The sequence below is a fragment of the Chinchilla lanigera genome, unplaced genomic scaffold (genome assembly GCF_000276665.1).
Source record: "Chinchilla lanigera isolate Chin_1 unplaced genomic scaffold, ChiLan1.0 scaffold00030, whole genome shotgun sequence".
Lineage (NCBI taxonomy): Eukaryota > Metazoa > Chordata > Mammalia > Rodentia > Chinchillidae > Chinchilla > Chinchilla lanigera.
In genome coordinates this window covers 2,147,473-2,163,480 of record NW_004955431.1, presented here as the reverse complement: position 1 = coordinate 2,163,480, position 16,008 = coordinate 2,147,473, and the positions used below count along the sequence as shown (strand labels likewise).

General features: G+C 38.8%; 1 protein-coding gene across 14 annotated transcripts in view; it reads left to right on the top strand.

The window, feature by feature from the left end:
• The window catches only part of Rcbtb2 (regulator of chromosome condensation (RCC1) and BTB (POZ) domain containing protein 2), a 47,583-nt gene that overhangs the window by 6,742 nt on the left and 24,833 nt on the right, over positions 1-16,008 (top strand). For 3 of the 14 annotated variants that reach the window (XM_013515738.1, XM_005387558.1, XM_013515736.1), the window contains exons 2-11: positions 627-705; positions 1,953-1,998; positions 3,225-3,322; positions 3,794-3,858; positions 9,903-10,058; positions 10,290-10,440; positions 13,019-13,185; positions 13,692-13,850; positions 13,983-14,090; positions 15,081-15,223. In XM_013515738.1, the coding sequence (XP_013371192.1) occupies positions 3,817-3,858; positions 9,903-10,058; positions 10,290-10,440; positions 13,019-13,185; positions 13,692-13,850; positions 13,983-14,090; positions 15,081-15,223 (926 nt within the window). In that variant the 5' untranslated portion in view covers positions 627-705; positions 1,953-1,998; positions 3,225-3,322; positions 3,794-3,816. Of the gene's footprint in view, positions 1-626; positions 706-1,952; positions 1,999-3,224; positions 3,323-3,793; positions 3,859-6,480; positions 6,547-9,902; positions 10,059-10,289; positions 10,441-13,018; positions 13,186-13,691; positions 13,851-13,982; positions 14,091-15,080; positions 15,224-16,008 lie in introns of those variants that run through there. The other 11 variants (XM_013515739.1, XM_005387562.1, XM_005387559.1 and 8 more) reach the window with 11 other exon arrangements.

Below are 16,008 nucleotides of genomic sequence, written 5' to 3'. Positions count from 1 at the left end.
TTTTTAATATGTTTATTACTTTCTTCCATAAATAACCTGTATCATTTGCCTATTTCTTAATTGTATTGTTTTGTTCTTCCTAATTTGTAGGCATCCTTTATAGATTTTAAGAACTAATCCTTTGTGAGCTTTTGGTCATATGTTTTGCAAATATCTTCTCCCATTCTGGGGCATATTTTTCCCTTTCCTCAAGCTTACCAGTCTTTTATTGTGGTTTATGCTTTTATGTTTTATTTGAGCAATCTTTCCCCCACCCTAAGGTAATAAAGAAATTTGCTGTACTAAATACTATGGATCAAACTTTCTTTAGTATGTGTTTTTACATGTTTAAATGTCCAAATTGTTGAAACTTAACATATCCAAAAGTTATACTTTATAATTTTATTATGTTTATAATTGAACACCTCTGACTGAGCATTGCTGAGATAAATAATGGATTGTTGGGGCTGGGGATTTAGCTCAGCGGCACAGCACCTGCCTGGCAAGCGCGAAGTCATGAGTTCAATTCCTGGTACTGGAGGAAAAAAAAAAAATGGATTGTTAAATCTGCAAGACAGTATATGCTTTGTTCTGTGATAGAATTTAGTTTTGTATTTATATATTCATTCTTGTTAACCTTGTTGTAGAAGACAGCTTTACAAGGACTTACCAGGACCAGGATTACAGATGACAAAATACTGGACTGCAGAAATATAAAACAATCAGGTACAAATATTTTTTGAGGGAACATTCCTAGCCAATCAGAATAATTTTATCTGGAATGTATGTACACAGGAGACACTTAAAATATTCATGCAGTACAGTAGAAGGTCTAATAATAAGGGCTTTGGAATCAGTCTTGGGTCTTATCCTAGCTTTGATCTTGATGGACTAGTGACTGTTGGTGCTGTTATTGAAACATGTTTATAAAAGTGCGGTAATAATTATATCTCACACTTCTGATTGTTTGTTCAGCTGTTTTAAAATTAAATGAGATACTGTCAGGCGTTTAATGCCTGGCAGAGGTTAACCGTTTAACTGTTGCTGTTATTATTTAGAATACATTTTTATCACATCATGGATATGTTTTTCTGTGTGTCTGTTGTGGATTTTTAAAAAGTGTATATGTCACTATATTACTACAATATTGATAATAATGACTTGATGAAATCACATGGATAACAAGGTAAGATAACTATAGTCTCCATATTTTCCAAAAACGATATCTCTGCAATAGAGCAAATTGGAGAAACTAGTTTTTTCTATTATGTGTGTATCATATTGGAATCATAGAAGAGAAAAAAAGCAGTTTTCTACAAAGCTGGAAAAATCAACATATTTTTTAGTGTCAGACATTAGTAATTAATCCTTAATCGTTTTTAAATCTTGAAGGACTTTATGATCATAAACATAAAATTATGTTAATCTTATATTTAGTGCTAATTGAATCTTATAAAAGTCATTTCTTTGAATGTGGTAATTTTCATATGACACATAAGCAATTATGTTTTAAGATGATCAATCAAATAAATATGATGGCCACCATTCTAACTTTGAAAGAGTTTATTATACTTGTAATTGATCAAAGACATGAGGAGAGTCATTTATTTTCCTACTTTAAAACTCAGGATTACTGGTCCCTTGTCTTAGCCCACTAGCAAGCTTCCCTTCTTCTAGGACAGGAGGGTTAAAGAACAGTGAGGAGTCTTACCTCTTTACTTTGGTTGCTCTTACTCTCCTCTCATTATTTCCTTTCTCTTTTTGCTTTAGAATTCTTTCACCTTGCTCTTCTCCTTCTGCTTCTTCTTTTTCTCCCTGTTCCTCCCTCTGTCCCTCCCCCCTCCCCTTTTTTAGTGGAGCTGGGATTGAATTTAGAGAAATTGAACCCAGGGCCTCATACATGGTAGCTAAGCACTCTGCCGCTGAGCCATACCCTCAGTCCTTTCTGTCCCCTATCTTATTTTTTATTTCAGTGATCTTGGAGACGGACGTGAAGGAGGTGTTTCCAGTTAGGATGAGGTAAAAAGGAAATCCCTGGGCTGGGGGTGTAGCTCAGTGGTAGAAGAGTTGGCAAGTATACATTAGGCCTTGGGTTTAATCCCCAGCACCACACACACACACACACACACACACACACACACACACACACACAGAGGAATCTTGAATATGCAATCTCCAAAATGCAAAAATTAGAACCTGAGGATGCTTTCAGTGTATACATTGTATGCTGTAATGGTTAGAGCAACAAATGAATCATGATCCTCTGTTTAAAGAGATTGTAAATTAACAGAGTAAGGATAGATGATATGAGACAGAATATGAAAAGTGCTGTTTATGAAGTCTACACAAAAAGTCCTATGGAAATACAGAGAGGAATAGTTTACCTTATTTGGAATCGGGAACCATATCTGTGTAAAGTTCAGTGACAGTTATGCTGAGTTTTAGTGAAAATTAGGATTTTAACAAAACTCCTGAAATGGCATAATGTATAGAATTGATTAAACGTGGGAGACTGTCTTTTCATATTGCCAACCAGATCAAGTTTTGGTTGACAAGTTACCCTTTTGAAAACAAGCATGCCTTTTTTGACTTGTTTCCAAAAACCAGAAATAATGGTTTGCTACTAATTACTATAGTTTGAATTACAGTTATTTTGAATATGTTATTCTTATATTCTAGAGACATATTCATAGCTGAGAAAAAAATTACTCAGATCCTCAAGGGCACATAAAATATTGATAAGGAACATTAAGATGGCCTCATTTTGATTATTGTTTTTATCTTTTATCTGTCAAATTATAAGGATCTACCTCTACTATAGCAAGTAGCAGATAAAATGTTCCAATATTAATACTTGAAATATGGATTATATTTAAGTAATAAGGAATCAGCCTAATAAATTTAAAAAATCAACATTATGAAATATAGTTTTAATAATCTGGGGGGAATATAATATTTTATTTATGCTTATATTTAGTGATGTGATAGTTGTGTAATATTGAACTGGGGCGCACAGACACTGCACATCTTCTGATAGGGCTGCTCCAGTTGTCACTCCAGCCCTGACCGGCACTTCTTCATAGTAGCAAGGTGTCACGGTGGCAATGGTTATTAAAGCAATAATATTCAGTGCTGTTGCTGCATCCCTGTTGGCTGTTGTTCCAGGCCTTTTTGGTTAAAGTTTAAGATAACAAAGCCCTGTTCATCCTTTCATCCTTTTCATTCATTTCTTCTTTTTTTTCCAGCTTAACAAATCATACATTCTTCAGTGAATCTCAGAATTGATAAATCTGCTCTTCACAGTGATTTGGAACTTTACAGTCCCAGAGAAAATTTGACCAAGGTCTAAAATTTATTTTTCCTTATCCAGAGGAAATCAGCTCTGACACAAACATTTTCTACTCATTTCCTTGTCGACACAAGAGCCTACAGTTACTCTACGGTTACTTTCTAGCCCTGGGAAGAATGTTTCCCTAAGAGTTCCAGAACAGTAACAACACCTGTGGCTTTTACAGCTCTTCAACTCCCGTGCCTAAACCTTATTTCCCTTGTGTTCTTTTCACCATATCGGAGCTTAGCTTATTTTCCCTGTTGAGTAGAAGTGATTTTTTTTTTCTTTTTTGAGATGGGGTCTCACTGTGTTACCCTAACTGATCTTGAGTTCCTGAACTCAAATGATCCTTCTGTCTCAGCCCTCCCAAGTGTTGAGACTACAGGTGCACACCACCTTCCCTGGCTTAAAAATAGTCACTTTAACCTGTCTGTTCTCATCTAGCATATGGGTTTCTGATTTTGCCACGTGCTCTTTCCCCAGGGACTAACCAGGACTGAGTCCGTATGGAAGAAGAACTTCCTCTTTTCTGTGGAGGCAGTGGCAAGGTTAGACAAAATCATGCCCTTGGTGCATGTGCATTGTGTTGCATGAAACATAGTTCAGCAGGTATCTTGCAGTGCCTTGCTGGGAAGATCTCTGAGATGGTATCTTCCTTTGGGCTTACAGTGTAGTACCTGAGATGCCAACTGATTATTAGTCTAGGGATGCAGACGCTGAAGTGCCAGCTGGAAACGGATACTGTCGAGAAGTGGAGAAGGGGCTCCCAGGGACAGTGACATTGAGGTGTATGAATCTGCTGTCTCAGATAATGCCGTTGTGCAGAGGACTCTGAGATAAGAAATATTTAGATTTTTCCCAGAGACTTTTACAAAATCATAAGATAATCTTAGAAGACAGGTTCTCAGTTCACCATATTCTTTATTTCTTTTCTATGATAGCTGAATATGAAGGTCAACCATCTTAAGTCCAAATAGTGTCCAGTTGATATTAAAAATTTCACATCTTTCAGCATGCCTATTGATTTCTACCTGGTATTTTATTAAATTTATAAAACATCAGCTCATCACCATTAAACAACTTAGTATTGACTACCACTTTCATTTGTCTGTGTTCTACTCTTTTATAATAAGTGAAAATCAATACAAAATACAAATTAATTTTACAAACCCAGCATGTTGTACAAAGATGGCAGAGCTTCTGAAACTGAACTACAGCATTACCATGTGTGGACTGAAAAAGTTAATTTGGGAGCCCTTGTTGAAAGGTTGGAAAGTAGCTTACAGAAGTACTGAGAGAGCTTGGCAGGCTTACAAAATATTAATAGAAAAATCCCTAATTTTTCCTGGGAACAGATTTCACAAAATAAAAGAAAGGATTTGCAGAGTCAGCAGAGGAATCACTATCTTGTTACATGGAAGGTGTGTATTGCTAGGAAATCTTCAAAGGGTTAGGTGTTGCCTTTCTTTTTAAGAAATTGGTTTGGTAGGCATGCCCAACATGTAATTTTTATTCTTTATAAATGGCCATATTTTAAGTTGAATTGTGACTACTGGACAGATGTCTGTGATTAAGTAAAATGTAGTCACCCACTTGATTCCTCATATTGATGCAGAGCCTGGTGCTACAGGGATCACACACTCAGAGGCCTAAGGTCTCTAATATTATGGAAGATGTATTTCTTTTGTCATGTTTTCCTTTAGATAATATAAAATCTCACTACTTCGCATTTCTCAGATGCCAGCAGCAGGTAGGGGAAGCGAGCCAGACGCAGTAGTAGTGGTTGTTCTGACCTGCGGATGTGTCCATTCCACATCCCCAGCTCTTGCTCAGCCAGTCACTTCCTGACGTGAGGCCGTGGAATGGTTAAGATGCCCTTCAAAGTGACTGTCAGGTGACTGAGGCTCCTACAGAAGCTGTGTGCTCAATCCTGGCACATTGCCTCCTGAATGTGCTTCTGTGAATGGAGATCCTGTAATTACGTGAGACTCATTTATTTCAAAGAAGTATAGCTACGTGCATTTATGAATGAAGTCACTAATTCCCTCTGTAGGGAAAAATGAGTTAAAAAAATGAGTCTTCGATGACTAACATGCAACAGCCAGCCTTCTGACAGATTATAAACAGCAAGATATTCACATTTCTGTTATTCTTAGGTTTCATTGTAATTATTTGTTTTCATTAAATTGTGACCTTCTGAAAGGAATGATTACATTTCATTTTTATAACTTCAGTTCAGTGATACCATCAGGCCCAAATTCGCTTGACTAGTAGTATGTTTTAATACTGACCAGACTGCAGTTCCATTGAACACCCACATAGATCAGAATTCCAGCAGTCAGAAGAGTCATAAGCTGAGTCCTGTTAGTTTTTGTACAAGTAGGCAGGAAAAAAGTTCAGAACTGATGCCTTCTAGACAAGTGTTTAAAAGCTGATTCGAAATTTTCAGCCTGATTCTAGGCATCTGTAAAACCACTAATTTTGTAACAGGGCAAGCAGAAATCTAGAAATCTGCTTGAAAAATAAAAAAATAAGCCAGCACTTAGGAGGCTGAAGGAGGAGGATCTCTGCAGGTTCAAGGCTAGCCTGGGCTATATAGCGAGTTCAAGGCCATCTTGAACTACATAGCAAGACCCTGTCTCCAAAAAAAGAAAAAAAAAACATCATTAAAAAAAAATGAGGTAGCAGTCACTGCATCTTGCTAGCTGCATGTCTGTGGAAGACAAAATACAGCAAGAATTGCTCCCTTTTTCTTTAGGGAGTCTATGGAAACAATAGTCAAAGCCCTGCAGTTACAGATGCAAGCAGACATTGGGGCTGTTGGTAGTACAACTTTTTTTTTTGAACTTTTACTCAAAATCCAGGCCTTTTTTTTTTGGTACCAGGAATCAAACTCAGGACCTTGTGATTACCAGGCAAATGCTTGTGCTGCTGAGCTATATCCCTGGCAAAATTTGGGCTTTAGACTGGGCTTACCTGCTTTGAATGTAGTGATTTGCAGGATTAGCCTTTCTGTGCTTCATATGTAAAAGGAGAATAGCAGTACCTATGTCCTGACTATTGGAGACATTAGAAATAATATATAAGAACTCTGTTAACTAAAACATCTATACATCCACATTAGATACTTGATGTCACTTTCCAAAGGTTGTTCTTCTTGAAATTTACAGAAGGAAAACATAAAAAAATAGAAAGCAGACCTCCTAGAAAATAAGATTGCTTCATCATCTGAAGAGGTGGGTAATTTAAAGTAGAAGCTTAGACTAAAATCTAACACAATACGATCTGTCTCTGGGGACCTTGGGCAAATTTCTCTTCTTCCAGTTTCAAAATGTCTAATAGTGAAGAAATAAATCTTTTTTTAAAAAAAAATTCTTGGATTCTTAGATTAACATAGTATCACTAAAGTCTTTATGTTTTAAAAACATACATACAGTAAAAATAGGGACCTAATGTTATACTTTCACATAGTTGTCATTTCCTGTCTATGTGAGATTTTTTTTTAAAACTTCTAGATTTCAAATGAAGATTACTGCTCTTGTAAAATGTACTCATAATTAAAATAATTGCAGAAATAATAATTACTGCTTCAAAGTTGAACAGAAAAACCAACCCTTTCTGCTGCCCGACAGAAAGCGCCAGACAGCTTCACTTCTGGCACAGGCTCTGTGACCCCCTCTGCAGCGGGCGGGGTGAAGGGAGCTCAGCTCACAGGGTGGTGCTGTTGGCAGGCCCAGCTGCTTTGCCTCTGCCTTAGTTTCTGAGGGCTGCTGTAACAATGGCTGCAAACCAAGTGGCTTAAAACAGCAGCTTCTTCTCTCGCAATTCTGGAGACTGGAAGTCTGAAATGAAACGTTTAGCAGGGCTGTGCTTCTTCTGAACGGGGATCAGTCTTCCAGCTGCTCTGGCGGGTCCTGCCAGTCCCTGCCATGTCGTTTGAAAGATGCTTTACTGGATTCTCTGCCCCCGTTGTTATGTGGCCCTGTCCGTTTCTGTGTGACCTTCTCTTCTAAGGTCATTAGTCATTGGATTTAGGGCCCCCTCTAATCTTATGTGACTTCACTTTAGCTCATTATAGCTGCAGAAACCTGACTTGCAATAAGAGTGCCTTCTGAGGTTCCAGGTAGATTAGAGTTTTGGGATTTTGTGTGTGTGTGGAGGGGGGGGGACACTGTTCAGTGTACTGCAGCCTTTCTCTGGCTCTTCTTCAGATTTTCCATCTATAAAATGATCTTCAGAATGCTTTCTAGCCACACACCATGCATTAGTTCCATGAACATGTTTCTGAGAAGACAGAATCAAAGGTATGCAGTTGGTCGTCTGTACCACTGAGGTTCCATATGCACAGACTTAACCAAGTGCACATTGAAAACACTGAGGGAGGGGAACTCCAGACAGTTCTCACAAGAAAAACTTGAATTTCCCACATGCCGCTGAGCCCATGTAGATGCAGTGATGTGTAGGCTCACGCTGCCATTGCACGAGTCCTCAGCTTCTCCCCAGTGCTCCCTGTGTGCCTCAAGCCTCGTTCACGTGCTGTGTAGTTAGGCCTATGATGGTTATTTTGTTTTCTGGGGTTTTTAAATCATTATTCCCTAAAAATGCAGTATATCAACTGTTTACATAGCATTTGCATTGTGCTTGATACTATCCGGAATCTGGAGGTGATTAAGTCCGTGGGACAATGTCTACAGATAATATGCAAATACTATACCACTTTCTATAAGTGACTTTAATATCTGCAGACTTTGGTATCTGAGCATGTCATGGAACTGATCTGTGGTTACCAAGGAATAATTATAATTTCAGTACCAAGGTGATGGCTCTGCTTTCTTCTGCTAGAAGTTCATTGTCCCTGGGACAGCTTTTGATGCTTCCTGGTCATCTGCTACTCCCTGCAGAACTTACTTTGGATGCAGGTTAAGGATTGTTGGCTACGGATTGGAAAGGAACTGAAAAGTTGCAGAACTTGGTGGTAGAGTAGTCTTGGATAATGTGACATAAATGAAGTAAAAATGGAAACCATTGGAGTTAAGGCACACAGGGAAAGAACTGGGAAGTTGGTGTTACAGAGGGTGGGATGGGAAGGAGAGCTGTGACTGGAAGTACAGTCATCCATTCCAACGTTCATTTGTTCGCTTAACTGATACTTCCTGGATACTTCACCCCATTCCAGTATGTGAATGAGACCAACTTGGTCTCTGTCTTTGTGAACTGTACTGGAGGAGTCTGAGCACAAGGTATCCTGCAGTCAATAGTGTGGTCTTTGGGAGAGCAGCATTGCAGACATACTCATAGGCATCTTCAGGTGATTCCTAAGGTGGGAGGAACAGATATTCTTCTAGATCTGTAGAAAGTAAGTAGCTAGTCCACTTGACTATAGCAGAACTCATTTCTGGTGAGGTTAGTTTAATAGCTGATGAGAAACAGAGCCTTAGAAAATCTTTGCTTATTAAAGCAAACATGATTGGTAATAATCGTGGGAAGTAGCTAAACACGCCTTCTTATGGGTGTAGTGACTGTTTATGCATCTTATTGTAATCCTAAAAATTTTTGAGTTGAAAAGTATATCTATAAAAATGTCTCCATGTGGCAGATACATAAAGTCTTTTAAAACAATTTTATAATGTGCATATTTGATGTTCTTTTGGGAATACAGATACTCATGATTTGCTCTTACGAGTTTGTGACCCTCCAAAATCCATGTTTGAAGTCCTAACGCTCAGTACCTATGAAGGCAGGAATTTAGAAATAGGGTCATGGCAGATATAATTAATTTAGTTAATTGAGGTTCTAGGGTGGGCCCTACCTAATCCAGTATGACTGATGACTTTATAAAAGGGGAAATTTGGACACAGAGATATACATACTGGGTAGACAGTATGAACAGACAAGCCAAGAGGTGAAGTCTGAAATAGGTCTTTCTTTCCTAATCCTCACAAGGGGCCAAAGTAGCTGATACTTTGATTTTTGGACTTTTAACCCTCAGAACTGTTAGTTAATTTTTATTGCTTTGTTACACTGCTGTAGCAAACCAGTATATATAGTTTCTTCCTAGCAATTCCAAAGCTGAGTGGGGGACAAGGAAGCCCTACCACTCCTCAAACTCAAGGTCAGGGACTGAAACATTGGGCCGTTTCCCGGGTGTCACCTTCAGCACTGCTCTTCTACAAACCTGTAACACTTAGGCAGCAGACCAAATGCCAGTGCTCCTTCTCTCCGCTGTCTTTCCTTGCTTTTATAACCAGCCTCGTTTCCACAGCTACATTTAGGACAGGCCAATATTAAAAGTATTTACTAAATATTGGAACTCACCAAAGTTCAGGTGTGGGCGCTTTGTGTGTCCTTGAAGATTAGCAGGTGACAGCTGATGACATGCAGGCCTCTCGTGTCCAGTTGTCATGACAGCAGCATAGACGCGGGTGGCATATAGGAACCTCCTGCCATGGTGAGGGGCCTCTAAGAGATAGGTACCGCGCATTCCTCCATAACCGTAACCAGGTTAGCCCTCCTCTGCAGAAGCAGAAGGAGCACAGAAAGTGTACTTTTTAATTAAGAGTCTCAAAATACTTATTGTTGTTTTCTTTTTCAGTCAGTACACGCTACTCTGTCATCTTTGAAGATGTTAGATGTGGGGAAGTGGCCAATTTTTTCCCTTTGTTCTGAGGAAGAACTGCAGTTAATCCGTCAGGCTTGTGTCTTTGGCAGTGCTGGCAATGAAGTTTTATATACTACGGTAAATGATGAGGTAATTCTTCAAATGAGGTAAAATTTAGCCACCCATAGCTTTAGTAATAGATTTGTTAAATGGAAGATCTTGGGGGAGAACTAAGGAATAAAGATGATTTTTAAAAGCAGGGAAAACTGATTTGTATTCATAAGGAGTCAGTTTGTTTTAGGAAGACTATGCCTATTTGAATGTACTTTATAGGCTTGTTATAAATAGAGCTGCTTGAATCCGTAGTGGTTTTTCTCCCAGATTTTTGTGCTTGGCACGAACTGCAGTGGCTGTCTGGGGTTAGGTGACGTGCAGAGCACCCTTGAACCTCGGAGACTGGATTCTTTAAGTGACAAAAAGATAGCTTGCCTCAGCTATGGGAGTGGTCCCCACGTCGTCCTTGCAACAACAGGTAAGAAGAACTCACCTCAACAGAGTTTTAGCTGCTACTTTGTTTGTTGAGAAACAAGACTAGGACCACCCCTGAAACTGAGAATACACTTTCTGATTTTGGAAGATGTGGTAGCTCTGCCATGTGAACTTGACTATGCATTGGACAGTATGAAATGAATATATCTAAATATCAGGATAACATAATACAGCAAATGGACTCTTACTAGTTATCGGCATTTTAGATAAATGAACAACAATGCAATAAGAGCAATAAGCCTCTTCAGGTTTTATTTTATGAGAGTAATTACTGTATAAGAACAGTGCCTTCTGGACCACAGGAACCTAAAAAAAATTCAAATTTTTTTCACGCAGCACTGGCAAGGCAGAAAGCAATTATCAAACCAATGTAGGAGAAATCAAGTAAGGTTAGAGGAGAACTCAAAGCCGTCTTGCTTTCAGGACATCTTCCTAGGCGCTGAACTGAACAGTGTTTGTATTCGCTCAGGAGATAAAGAGGGCGCATGTCTGTAACAGAGGTCTTCACACTCAAGCTGGAACTACACTGGCTGCTTCCTCAGGAAAGTATCCGCCACATCGCAAAGACTGAACAGAATTCCTTCCTCTGAGCAAAGTAGGGAGGGAGAGAGAGAGAGAAGTGAAAGAAGCCCTCTCCCTGAGAGTTTCTAAACATGTGATATGTGTGATTTAATTCACATCAGACTGGTTGGTCCAAGAAATCTCAAGCTTTGAATTTATTGGAGGTACTGGAGGTGGAAGTGCTTTAAGGTCAGGATAAAAATTAGTACAGATGCTTTCTCGAGGAAGCCACCTTCATCAGAGGCCTGGCAAGATCACCATAGGCAATACTTCATTGGCAATACACAGCACATTCTCCAAGATAACCAGGCATACAGCAAACAAGGCACCACGAGTAGGCAAAGACAAAATTACAACAGGGTTAAAGATTGTATGTAATTGGCTTTTCTAAGCAGTACCTCATTCCATAAAATAGTATGACTTTTCCAGTGAGCTATGAGGATTAAATGAGATCCTTCATCTGACCCGTTCAGGGATTCAGTCCCTGCCCCGGCAGGTCACATAAACATCTTATTTTCTGTTTGGTTTGGTTTGATCTCTTGGGTTAGTACAGCAGCTCAGTCGAGACAAATGACTTCCAGATTTTACTTAATAAATGAAAACAAGCATAAACAATAGACAGAACTGAATGCTAAACATCAGATAATAGTTTTTTTTGTCATGTAAATAGTTTATTTGTTCAGATGGCGTGAAAAGACTAGAAAAGTAACATAAATTGCTTTTATAAAACATTTTTCTAATATTGGTAAGAAGCAGGCCCATCGATAGACAAAACAGAAAATAACATGCCAACATTATTGTCTATTTGTTCGTTAATAAATAGGCAATTATTTTAACATGTGTATGTCAGCACTGAGCTTTGGAAATCAGCTGCATTGTGGTAAAGGTCCAACTATTTGTTTTGTATCTCATAGATGCTAGAATTATCAGGTACCAGACAGCCATGCTTCTTCTTTGTTTTTTTTTCTTCCAGTACCGGGAATTGAACTCACGACCTTGCACTTGCCTGGCAGGCACTGTGCCGCTGAGCTAAATCCCCAGCCCCAATGTTTCTTCTTTGAAAATAAAAATAGAGTAAACTCAAAGATATCTACAGAGATCATAGAAATTTTGAAAAAGACTGAAAGAACAATCTAATGATCAAAATGAAAATTCATTGGACAAGTTCCATAGCAGTTTCAATATCATAAAAGATCAATAAACTTGAGGATTGATCAGAAGAAATTATTCAATATGTAGTACAGAGACAATGTAGAGGAAAATACAGGCAAAGTGGATACATACGGTCTGATTCCACTTGTTTAGAGTTCAATACCACGAAACTTCTTTTATGTAAGACTCATATAGGAGAGGCTTTGGAGGGGGAGATATTTCTTAACCTAAGGAGTAGTATGTGGGTGTGTGCTTTATACTTATACTATATTTTATGAACTTTTATTTGTACTATATTGTTCAATAAATAGTACAATAAAAAAGATTTTTAAAAGTAGTGATTATTTTACAGAAAAGGAAACAGATCCGTAAGAGTGAAAAAGCCTTATAGTCATTTGGCTTTTGATTTGATAGATTCTCTGTTATTTTTAGCAGCTTTTTCTCTGCTTTTATTTTATTGTTTTGTTTTGTTTGAGACAAGATCTGGCCATGTAGCCCAGGCTGGCCTCAAACTCATGGCAATCCTCCTGCCTCAGCCTCCCAAGTATTGGGACTACACCTGGCCTTCTGTGCTGTTAATTTTTTTATTTTTTTCCTGCTGTTTACTAAAAATATATCTCTCACCTATTATAACTGCATGCATTTAAATTTCATCTTGTTGCTTTGAGACAGAGATCAGTTTATACTTGCCAAATAACTTCTTTCATGGAGTGAATCTGGTGTAATAGAGAATTTGATTTAGTTCTTTGCAGTCAGATTTTTAATTTTCATTTGTGCAAGTGTGGTAATATGTATCTTCATATAATGAATTAGATGCTTTAAAAGCTGGTCTTTCTGTTTATTTTCAGAAGGAGAAGTCTTTACCTGGGGTCATAATGCGTATGGCCAGCTGGGCAATGGTACAATTAATCACGGTTTAGTGCCCAGTCATATCTCTACTAATTTGTCAAACAAACAAGTCATTGAAGTTGCCTGTGGGTCTTACCATTCTTTGGTGCTAACATCTGATGGTGAGGTGAGAATAACATAAAGCTCATTGATTTGAGTAACATTTTACAGATTCCTTAGCAGTCTGGAAGTTTAACCATTTGATTAAAATAATCCTGAAATCCAGCATTATTCTTGGTATTCATTAAGTTTATATTATGAAGTTTGTATGAAGTAAGGACTTCCATCACTGCGAAATGTAAAAGGATGTTTTATTCCTTCTGTACTGCTATACTAAAGGGTTCATTTACAAAAAGGAAAACCCTGAAATGTTGGTGAATATGGCTGAGGCAAAGTAGATATTTTTGTGTTTTGTATGGTATTTGGTGGTAATGATTGCTGTTTGTGTAGATAACACCAAGAACCTATTTTTTTATAAAACAACATATTGTGTAAAAATGGTTTTTATAAAAACTTCTCTGCCAGCGTTGTAGGAATTTCAGGTTCTGAATCACTTTGAGAGGAGGGATAGGGGCCATAGGTGTCCAGCTGAGACACTATAATAGACCTCGCTCTTCAATCTCTTCTATCTAGGTGTTTGCCTGGGGCTATAATAACTCTGGGCAGGTAGGCTCTGGATCCACAGCTAATCAGGCGATCCCTCGAAGAGTCACTGGCTGCTTACAGAATAAAGTGGTTGTGAACATAGCCTGTGGGCAGATGTGCTCCATGGCAGTGGTGGACGCTGGGGAGGTGAGACAGCTACTTCATGTTTTATTTAAAAACCTTCTTGCATGCCCTTGTTACACGAGCATGGCATGTTTCTCAGAGCAGAACTGGTTGCCGATTGTCTTTCATGACCATTCTTTTCCTCATCCTCTCCAGGTCTATGTCTGGGGTTACAATGGGAATGGGCAGCTGGGACTCGGCAGCAGTGGCAACCAGCCAACGCCCTGTAGAGTGGCAGCTCTGCAGGGCATTCGCGTGCAGCGGGTAAGTCCACTGCTGGTTTGGGTGTGCGTGTTTTTAGATCTTCAGTGGCAAAAACAGTTTTCTTAGCAGGATGAAACGTTTCACTGACTGGCTGTCTTCACTGAAGGAAAAGCTAAGCCCTTTTCCCTGAATTAAGTTGTAGCTGTTCAGGGTTCTGTTTGCAGGGTGCTGGCACACACAGCTGCTGAAGTGTAAGCTGTTACAGCTGTCCCCAGAGGGCCTTTGGCAGTATGTGTGAAGAGCTTTAAAAATCTTCGTACTCTTTAACCTATAATTCCATTCCTTGGAAAACATTCTAAGGAACCAAAGAGAAAGTCTCTCCTAGAATTAGTGAAGAAGCTATAACCAAAAATCCAAAACCAAAATCATAAAACCAACCAAAAAGGATCTTTCATAAAAGATGGTAGGTGTAGCCTAATTTAATGAAACAATAAGTAAATGACTAGACAAGTTATGCCAAGTCTGTCTGACGAAAATGATGCTTACAAAGAATTTTTAATGATATGGGAAAGTGCTCCGTTTAATTTAAGTAAAAAAAAAAAACAAGATATAGAACCGCTTGTACGGTATCATTTAAACGTGTAGGTTCATGTCTCGGTGTCCGTATATAAATACGTGGAAGAAGACCGGGAACTGATCTTGAGAGTACTTTCTGTTTATACGTGTCTCTGCTTTTCACACTGCACGTGTTTTACTCTAATAATCAGAAACAAGAATAAAAGTGTCTGTGTTGCACATTCAGCTCACGCCCCTTGGTTTCAAGTGAGCGTGAAGAGCAGCAGCCGAGAACGGCGGAGCTGCGCGGGCAACCCGAACCGCTCGAGGTCCCTGCACCCCGGCCACGGGGCCTGTGCCAGGGCTGGAAGGGCATTAACATTGGCCTTTTGGGGCAGAATGCCTCTTCTTCCTTTTCGTTTTGATGCGTTATCCACCTTGGGAAACGTTTCCTTCTGTTTGCAGGCCTGACAGAATTTGTTTTTGTCCTTCCAGGTTGCCTGTGGCTACGCACACACATTGGTGTTAACAGATGAAGGGCAGGTGTACGCTTGGGGTGCAAATTCTTACGGCCAGTTGGGCACTGGCAATAAAAGTAACCAGTCCTATCCAAGCCCTGTCGTGGTGGAGAAGGACAGGTAATGTGCATTTTCAAAATAACCTTAATAGTCTCTAGTGGTTAAACAGGACTTAGACATGATAGAGAACTGCGGGCAATTTACTGCTTGCCGTAGGGTATCTTCAACCCGAGTATTACCTGCTTTCTAAAAGTTGGCCTGTGACTTGTTGGGGAGATTGACTGTGTTAAAACCCCTGTGTTCACTTACTTGTGTTTCATTTATCCCTTCAGTAGCTACTCTGTGCAGACGACAGCGATTAAACATCGAACAGCTATTCTACATTGTTCTCTCTTACAAATTGCCTTCTTTTCTCCTTTTTTTAGAGGAAGGTGATAATTCTTGAGGTTTGTCTTGTGCGGCTTGGAAAAATGATAGTATCTTGAAAGAGGTGTGAAACCAGTTCCTCTGCTACTTACGCAATTTGCCAGTTGGAAAGACAGGATTATTTCGTTACTTTAATCCCCACGCTATTTTAAGGAAGAGTAAAATGGTCAGAAAATTGAATTAGTTTTGTGTAATTGTGTACAAGGTTTTGTAAGTAGTTAGCATGTCCAGAATTAGTTTCCAAATTATCTTAATATTTTTAAAACTTTCTGAATTTCTCAGGCCTGCTGCGTTGGTGCCTTTTTACTCATTTCTTGACATGGTAGAATGTTACAAAAACATTTCATTATCATTTCTTTTGAACCAGGCTTGCAACCATAGAAATGAATACTGCTGTTTTTGTTTCATTTCACATATTCTATTTGATTTTAAAATAAATATATTGATGTATAGATTATTTAACACTACTGCAGTTCTTT